This window comes from Anabrus simplex, chromosome 8, assembly GCF_040414725.1.
Source record: "Anabrus simplex isolate iqAnaSimp1 chromosome 8, ASM4041472v1, whole genome shotgun sequence".
Classification (NCBI taxonomy): domain Eukaryota; kingdom Metazoa; phylum Arthropoda; class Insecta; order Orthoptera; family Tettigoniidae; genus Anabrus; species Anabrus simplex.
In genome coordinates, this window is record NC_090272.1 from 197,623,107 (window position 1) to 197,632,595 (window position 9,489).

General features: G+C 40.2%; 1 protein-coding gene across 3 annotated transcripts in view; it reads right to left on the bottom strand.

Annotated features, from left to right (window-relative positions):
- Positions 1-4,453, bottom strand: part of LOC136878964 (serine/threonine-protein phosphatase 2B catalytic subunit 2) — a 1,209,081-nt gene extending 1,204,628 nt beyond the window's left edge. For all 3 annotated transcript variants that reach the window (XM_067152610.2, XM_067152609.2, XM_067152608.2), the window contains exon 1: positions 4,278-4,453. In XM_067152610.2, the coding sequence (XP_067008711.1) occupies positions 4,278-4,326 (49 nt within the window). In that variant the 5' untranslated portion in view covers positions 4,327-4,453. The remainder of the gene's footprint in view (positions 1-4,277) is intronic.
- Positions 4,454-9,489: the final 5,036 nt, after the last annotated feature.

The window sequence follows — 9,489 nt, forward strand, 5'->3', positions numbered from 1 at the left end:
AAAACTACTAAAATTCACTTGACACCCAACAGATAATACAAATCTTAAAACAAAAATTGAAGAACTACCTGAGCAATGCATGGAACAATTTAATATAAAGACATTTTGTATGGCCTATTGATAAATGCTGTGAGCAGCATGGGTCCTCTAGTAATTATATTATTTCAGGCTTCATTTACAAATTCCGTACAGATTTCCAGTCATTATGCAACTTAATCTATTTATTTTCAAGTAAACTTTATCGTATTCAATTCCTGAATGGGAAATACCTCTCAGGAAATAAATGGGCCAGGTCATCAGCCCCTCAAAATAGTACTTATCACTAGGAAAATAGAACCATGCTATTTGTCATGTTGTGGTACTAATCAAAAGTAGCGCAGTCTCGCAGTATTCCACACATTATGGTACTACTCACAGGTACTACTATTCACACATGTAACACAGACCTATGGTGTTTCGCACATTGAGGCGCCATTTTTAATTTTTTTTTTGCTAGTTGTTTTACATCGCACCGACACAGATAGGTCTTACGGCAACGATGGGACAGGAAAGGGCTAGGAGTGGGAAGGAAGCTGCCGTGGCCTTAATTAAGGTACAGCCCCAGCATTTGCCTGGTGTGAAAATGGGAAACCACGGAAAAACCATGTTCAGTGCTGCCGACAGTGGGGTTCGAACCTACTATCTCCCGAATTCTGCATATTGGCCGCACTAAAGCGACTGCAGCTAAGGCGCCATTTACAGGCAACACAAACCTATGGTGTTCATTACATAAGTGTACTAACCACAGGGACTCGCGCTATCCTGTGGTGTTCCTCATATAGTGGGTACTAACCATAAGCAAGCCAGAACTACGGTGTCGCTCATATAGTGGTACTAATCACAGGTACTGTAAAAACAGACAACACATTCTTTTGCTACTAATCACAAACCTATTTGGTACCTAACATACTGGTACTAGGTGCAAGTAAAAGTTACCCATGGTGTTCCCTGCGTGGTGGTACTAATCACAAGTAGTGTCATGGTTCTAATACAATCATGCCTTGGTCGCCCCTTACGACAGGCAGGGGATACCGTAGGTGTATTCCTTGTATGCGTCCCCCACCTACAGGAGGTTGTGTGTTTGGTCCGCAAGAGGTATTTTATTTCCCTTAAGTCCGCCGGCAAAGCCGGTTAGGGCCCCCCTATCCGCCACCTGGGACGTGCCACGTGGGAGTATCTACTCTCCCCTTGCTACGCCAGCGTAGTAGGTTCGTGGAATTTGAAAATCTGGTCTGGGGCAAATATTCATTTATAGGAAGGGGAGTTAGGGATTAGAATAACTTACCAAGGGAGATGTTCAATAAATTTCTAATTTCTTTGAAATCATTTCGGATAAGGCTAGGAAAGCAACAGATAGGGAATCTGCCACCTGGGCGACTGCCCTAAATGCATTTAAAGATAAAAATTTCATAGTTCCGTATTGAAATTATTGATGTTAAAAATTAAATAACTGGAAAGGAGGTATTGAATAGGTTGAACCTCCTTTCCAGTTATTTAATTTTTAACATGCCCTAAATGCAGATCAGTATTGATTGATTGATTGATCATTAAGGTGTGAAATCTTCATGGTATGATACTGTGGTTTGTTAGTTGGAATCCCGTTGATGGAAACAGTTTTCACCATTAGAATGGTGCCTGGCAGAATAGAAGAGGTGGTGGTATACAATTTTTAATCATTAGATTGAGTGTCAAAAGCCTAGGTTCAATTCCAAACCCTTTCACAATTATCATATGGAACGAGAGCATAGGCCTATGATGCTGCTGATGGCGATTCGACCATCAGTCAGGGATGTTACCATGTGTTATTCGACAGGAGTAGGCCATGTGCCGATACCAGGTTTCATCCTTTATCTCATTATCGCCATCAATGTACACCCAGACATGCAAGTAGCCCCTGAGCGTCAAATGAAATGACCTGCACCAAGCCACTATGGAGGCCACACACAAGCACAATCTGAATTGGCCTAACCAAGTTTCAATCTCATTTAATGTCCCAAATAGGCCAAGATAGGGAAGTTAAAATGGCTGTTCAGCCCTGTCACATTATAGAGAAATGATAATTACAGTAGAATTCCATTAGTCCGGCATCCAACAGTCCGGAACGCCCGATGGTCCGGCACCATTCCAGGATTTTTAAATGTTATTATCTCTTAACAATGATCTCTCGTAAATAATTTGATGTATTATTTGTCAAAACCATTCAAAGTGTATTTTTTATAATTTCGAAGTTAATAGTGCAAATGTATCTGATACAATCCATTTGTTATGCATTGACTTACTTAAATATCTCTAGGCCTATCTCTGGAAATATTCAGCCTAGAAGGCTGTGTGCTATACTGAGTACTGGAATGCCAACCATATGATAAAAAAAAAAAAGATTTCAAAAATTGAATGTATGGGCCACGTTCAAAAACGGATGGGAACATGCCTTCAAAAATTGAAGTGTAGAGAAGGAAAAGAGAAGTTTTAGATGGAAAGACTCTAAATGGTAAATGTACTCCGGGATTATTACGGAATGGCAATAAGAAACAACACGTTTGAAACGAGGAGTGTGTTATAAACTAATGATTCTGCTGATCAACATTTTACTGCAAAACGCCGTGTTACAGTTGTTTTCGCTGTACGCCTTAACCTATAGCCTATCATAGTAAGAGGTACCACCCGATAGTCTGGCATTTTCGGTAATCTGGCACCAGGCCGGTACCGAACATGCCGGACTATCGGACTTCTACTGTAATGAAAACAGCTGAAGAAAAGAGGAATCCAACACAAATTCATCAATTAACTCGCTGAACAGACATGAAGATTAACCACCTATATTATTACTATGGCTGCATCAGGATTAGCTAATAACTCACTAAATTTAATAGAAGTATACCCCAATTACAAGGACTTAGCTCAAACCTATCCTATCACCTAAATACTCAACAATATTTAATATTGAATGCATCCATATGAACAAAATGTCTATTCTCTTTTAGGCAATAGGCTATGAGTAGGAATAAGCAGAAACAATCAATAGCATTAACGACTCTTATTAACTACACCAACACATTGAAAATAATCTTCCAGTAACAAAAATTTAGGTTATGTTTGCTCCCAAGTGTGCATGCACTTATCCTGTATAGCTCAGCAAAATACCACTATGTAAATAAACACCACTCTTAAGAATAAAAAGACTGGAAAATGATGAAAAATGAACTGCAGCTTCGTTTCCCCTTCGATAAATATGAACATTTCGACTATAGTTAATGGACAAAAAGTTTAAATCTTTATTTACACTCTCCAGAACAGACTTAACTCAACTCCTTACCCTCCAGTAAGCATATTTACCACAATGCAATTTTTTATTTTAATACATTAGGAGCAGTTCTGACATCTCCATCCAACGAAAGAATAGCTGCAAGTAATTCTATTTGGAACAACGTGAAAATATAATAAATGAATAAATCTGACAAAATCGAATAGCACACAAACTTGTCAGTACCGTAAGCAATCGTCGCACAAGGAGACTGGCTTAAATAACACATTAATAATTTACGTCCGCAATATAATTCGCATGAAAATAAAGTTAGAATACTATAGAAGTGATTATTACTACAATCAAATGTTATCGAAGGGACAAGTTTGCAAATGTCAAACAGCATACGATGTACCACTGCGAAATTTGAAAATTGGGATAAATTAAAATCGTCCATTGTGTACCTTAACATGTCATCGGATTTATACTAAGGTGGTTGTCGTTCATATGTATTAAATAATTTAAAATAGAAACACCCAAACTAATGTTTACATAATTCGAGGATGTAAACATTGGAATATTATGTTCTTCAGTACGACAATATTTAACATAAAAGCACACGCAAGATACTGCCCGAAGACTGAAAATTTTAAACGTATTTAGTAACAATGCTGACACTAACAAACGATAAAATAGTTGCATTCAAAATAGTCCAAATGTCAAAGTTTTCACCTGACCCAACCTCCAAGATGAGGGGACCCATGAGAGAGACGGTCAAAAACAAATGTATTTACCCCAGAAAACACGTATTTCTGGGCCTGAAATTATTGTAAAATAGCAAAGTACACAACCAGAGACTCGATCATGACATTCAGTACCGATTCAACAACGAATCGTAATAAAACTCGTGAAGTAATCAATAGAAATGGCGACTGAGAAAATCAATCCCAATGGCAGGAATGTACCATCACACTTTTTCCAACATATCTCCACTTACTTTTGATAACCCGTTCCGTGGTGGATAGCTTCTGATTGTTTGATGACATGTTGAAGTTTTCTGATAGTTTTACTACACCATAAACATCGGATGATAGAGATAACCACTGATTTCACAAGCTAAATTCAACTGATCCACAAGATGTCGTTTACTGAAACCTCCACTGCACTGCGTATTGCGCATCTTTCTGCGCACGGAAACGATTCTCGTTGTCGATTGCCGCAAACACCCTACGAGCGGCGGCACCTGTAAGTGCCACAACCTAAACACACCAGTCGAAGAGCAACCGCGCCGATTCCAACCTAGTGAATGCTGGACTTAAATAAAAAAAATGCCAGTTTAATTATCAGTGCAATGCCACACCTCCATATTCATATGAGAGACCGATTCTTTAAGTATTTGACGATTGTCTTTCCGGAAAATACCAGCTCGATATCGAATGAATCGTTCCGCAAAATATTTTGGAAGAAAGAATTATTTTTCTTTACCATACAGCGCTAGATTTAAATCATTGTTCACTCACTCGGCCAGTTTTTTCTCAATACCCATTTTTGGAATTAATAATAATAATAACAATCATATGCCGGGCTGAGTGGCTCAGACGGTTGAGGCGCTGGCCTTGGCAGGTCCGATCCTAGCTCAGTCCGGTGGTATTTGAAGGTGCTCAAATAGCTTACGTTAGCCTCGTGTCGGTAGATATACTGGCACGTAAAAGAACTCATGCGTCGCCTCGGTTTCTCCTAAAAGTGTAAGAGTATTAAGTGGGACGTAGAACCAATAACATTATTATTAATATTATTATCAATCGTATGACCTCAGCTACCGTGTGCAGACATTTTAATTCGACGCCATCTAGCTGTCTGCTCACCAATTTCGACATTCCGTTTTACTCTAGGTCTACTAGATGGCAGAATAAACTGAATCTCTCTTGGGCGTCTATGGCTGAGAGTTTAATGAATTGTGTTATCAGAGATCTTTTGCATGCCGTCATTGTACGACATGGAGTTTCGAATGCACTTTTTCCGCCCGTCAAAAATCCTACTACCTCTGCCGGATTTGGTATCCAGAGGCCGAAACCCTACCACTGATCCACAGAGGCAGCTGTTGCCGGAATTGTATATTTTCAGTAAAAATTAAAGCTGATAACGACGGTAGTGACAAAGGCGGATTTAAAATATAGACTCACTAGGCACATGACTATGGGCGGCAATTTATTTTAATACCTACAATAATATTTTTGTGTGCTTTGAATGAGAAAGTATTTCCTTAAGGAAAGCAACGGGAAACTAACTCACTCCTCAGTTCCCTAGCAAGCCTCTTCAGTGATACCTCGACCATCTATAACAGTTAACGGTGGAGCTCTTTAGGATCCATCCAGCCTTCGAGCGAGGACTGAACATACACATTTTTTGAACTACTCAATACCTGTGTAGCATTTGATAGGGTACATCATGGGAGACTACTGGCAAAAATGAGTGCAATTGGACTAGACAAAAGAGTGACTGAAAGGGTGGCTTTGTTTCTAGAACAGGGCTTCCCAATTGGCGGCCCGCGGGCCGTATGTGGCCCGCGAAGCCATATAATGCGGCCCGCGAGAGCATTTTAATAAATAATGTGAAGAATAGTTACAAAATAATATTTTATAGGTCGTTCAGAAGTGTATTAATTTTTATATTCGTTATAGACCCAAGTCCGAACTAGTTCATTCTTTAATATTATTTTCTCTTTTTAAAAAATTACTCGATCTGAATGGATAATTTTTAATTTAAAAAATTTAAAATCCAAATTTCAGATAATAATGTTTGGTTTTACGTCCCACTAACTACTTTTGATGTTTTTCGGAGACGCCGAGGTGCCGGAATTTTGTCACGCAGGATTTCTTTTACGTGCCAGTAAATCAGTCGACACGAGGCTGACGTATTTGAGCACCTTCGGAATGATCTAACATCGAACCTGCCAAGCTGGCTTCAGAAGGCCAGCGCCTCAATCACCTGAGCCACTCAGCCCGGCTCCAAATTTCACTCTTTTATGCAGTTGTAAAATAATGTTTTACCTAAGTAATTAAAATTATCAAACGTTTATTTCAATTCAATCATGCATATTATTTTTTCATAATGGTACTTCTGTAGCCCTACTGTATGCAGAATTTTACTAAAATTGGCCTATTATTCAAGTGCGGCCCGCGAACATGACAAAGGTTTCCAATATGGCCCTCGAACCCTTACAAATTGGAAACTCCTATTCTAGAAAATAGATCTCAGAGAATTAGAGTAGGCGAAGCTTTATTTGACCCTTTAATAATTAATATGGGAATTCCTCAAGGCAGTGTTTTTGGATCTTTATATTTTCTTATATAGGCTATATAAATGATATGAGTAAAGAAGTGGAATCAGAGGTAAGGCTTTTTGCACATGATGTTATTCTGTATAGAGTAATAAATAAGTTACAAGATTGTGAGCAACTGTGAGTTTCACAAATAGGAAAAGTCCTCTCAGTTTTAACTGCTGCAGTTGATGGGGTGAAAGTTCCTTTTGAGGACCACTGTAAGGATCTGCGTGTTAGTATAAGGAAAGATCTTCATTGGGATAATCACATAAATGGGATTGTAAATAAAGGGTACAGATCTCTGCACATGGTTATGAGGGTGTTCAGGGGTTGTAGTAAGTATGCAAAGGAGAGGGCATATAAGTCTCTGGTAAGACCCCAACTAGAGTATGGTTCCAGTGTATGGGACCCTCACCAGGATTACCTGCTTCAAGAACTGGAAAAAATCCAAAGAAAAGCAACTCGATTTGTTCTGGGTGATTTCCGACAAAAGAGTAGCGTTACAAAAATGTTGCAAAGTTTGGGCTGGGAAGAATTGGGAGAAAGAAGACGAGCTGTTCGACTAAGTGGTATGTTCCGAGCTGTCAGCGGAGAGATGGCGTGGAATGACATCAGTAGACGAATAAGTTTGAGCGGTGTATTTAAAAGTAGGAAAGATCACAATATGAAGATGAAGTTGGATTTCAAGAGGACAAATTGGGGCAAATATTCATTCATAGGAAGGGGAGTTAGGGATTGGAATAACTTACCAAGGGAGATGTTCAATAAATTTCCAATTTCTTTGAAATCATTTAAGAAAAGGCTAGGAAAACAACAGATAGGGAATATGCCACCTGGGCGACTGCCCTAAATGCAGATCAGTATTGAATGATTGATTTGATTACCAATAGTTTCACCACCAGCTGCCAGATGAAGAGTGGCGGCGCTGAGCAGGCGTAGTAGGGACAAAGAATAGGAGGCATGTTTCCTAGTAGGGAAAGGAGAAGTGAAGGTTGTTACAATATCAGTCTGCCAAGCCCAGTGGAAGGGCTGTCTAATCTTCTATGTATGAAATCATCTTGTATGTGCTAGAGTGCATTTAATCCATGCCTGTGGATGTGAGGATATCCTTGGGCCATTAACATAAGAAGAGGAAGAAGAAGACTGGCATTCAGGCTCTCGCCTGTTTTATTCGACCCCTTGAAAAGATCATCCATGAGTAGAGAAACAGACTGCCTAACAACGGTATTAGACTGGGTTCTGGATCCAAAGCAGTGAACAACGACCACTTTTCTTTTGCAGATGATGTACTGTAGTTCTAATGGCAGATAACCTCAGTATTGCTCGATACCAGACTGAAACATCATGAAATATAGCTGAAGCTGTAGGTCTCCAGATTTCCTTTGAAAAAAAAAAAAGAAAAAAAAAAACTCTAGTAGTAGCGATATCTGACAGCCATAATTTACTTTCTTTCTTGATCGGTTTACCGACCAGGGTTCGTTTTACCCTCGGACTCAGCGAGGGATCCCACCTCTACCATCTTAACGGCAGTGTCCTGGAGAGTGAGACTTTGGATCAGGGGATACAACTGGGAAAGAGGACAAGTACCTTGCCCAGGCGACCTCACCTGCTATGCTGAACAGCGGCCTTGTGTGGGGATTGGAAGATTGGAAGGGATAGACAATGAAGAGGGAAGGAAGCGGTCGTGGCTTAAGTTAGGTACCATCCTTGTATTTGCCTGTAGAAGTGGAAAACAACGGAAAACCACTTCGAGGATGGTTGAGGAGGAAATCGAACCCACTCTACCCAGCTGACCTCCCAAGGCTAAGTGGACCCCGCTCCAGCCCACGCACCACTTTTCGAATTTCGTGGCAGAGCCGGAAATCGAACCCGGGCCTCCGCGGGTGGCAGCTGATCACGCTAACCACTACACCACAGAGGCAGAGGACAACTATAATACGATACCAAATAGGAAAAAATCAAACGTTGCGTTCATTCTAAATATCTTGGAGAGAGCATTTCCTTCAAGGCATTAAAGAAAGAAGCACTGAATTATAGGGCGAAGCATATGGAAACAGCTCGTCAGTTCTATAAATCTACTTATCAGTCCAGGTCGACCTCATAGCAAATCAAATGCCGCCACTACACCTAAGTAGTACGGTTGAAGCGCCGAGTGCTTGCCCTCACTCACTTTGATGATATAGAGAGGAAATTCCTCCGGAAGATCCTCGGCCCACGTCGTCTTTCTTAGGATGAATATTGTTCGAGCTATACTGAAAATTTAAGCCAGGCTGAGTGGCCTTCTAATCCCGACTTTGCAGGTTCGATCCTGCTCAAATAGGCCAGCCTCGTGTCGGTAGACTTACTGGCACGCAAAAGAACTCCAGCGGGACAAAATTCCGGCACCTCGGCGTCTCCGAAAACCGTAAAAGTAGTGAGTGGGACGTACATTAAATAATATTATTATGAAAATTTGAACAATGTTGTTAATATGAGGAAGTGCCGTCTCATGTTTTACGGTCATCTCCCTCCACTGGAAATAAGAAAATAAAGGCAAAGTCAGGAATAAAGTCGATGAACGAAGTTGTATTAACTGTATATAAGTCCTGACGCTCAACGTATACCCAAGCGGTATCTTCTGATCTCAAAACTTGGCCCACCCTGGTAATAATGAAGGTTGACAGTCATGCCCGCCCTAGTGATAATGAGGGTTGACAGTCGGCTCCTTTCCTCTGGACACAAGAGGCGCGTGTCGTTTAAAAGGCAAGTGAGCTCTGTCAAAAGCAAGGTTGTCATATTTTGCGTCGATTATTTAAACATGTTAACATTTAATTTATTCTAAAGTCAAAATATAAATATAAAAACTTGATAATGATCCACAGCACAAACCAATATCGCAGAATAATTT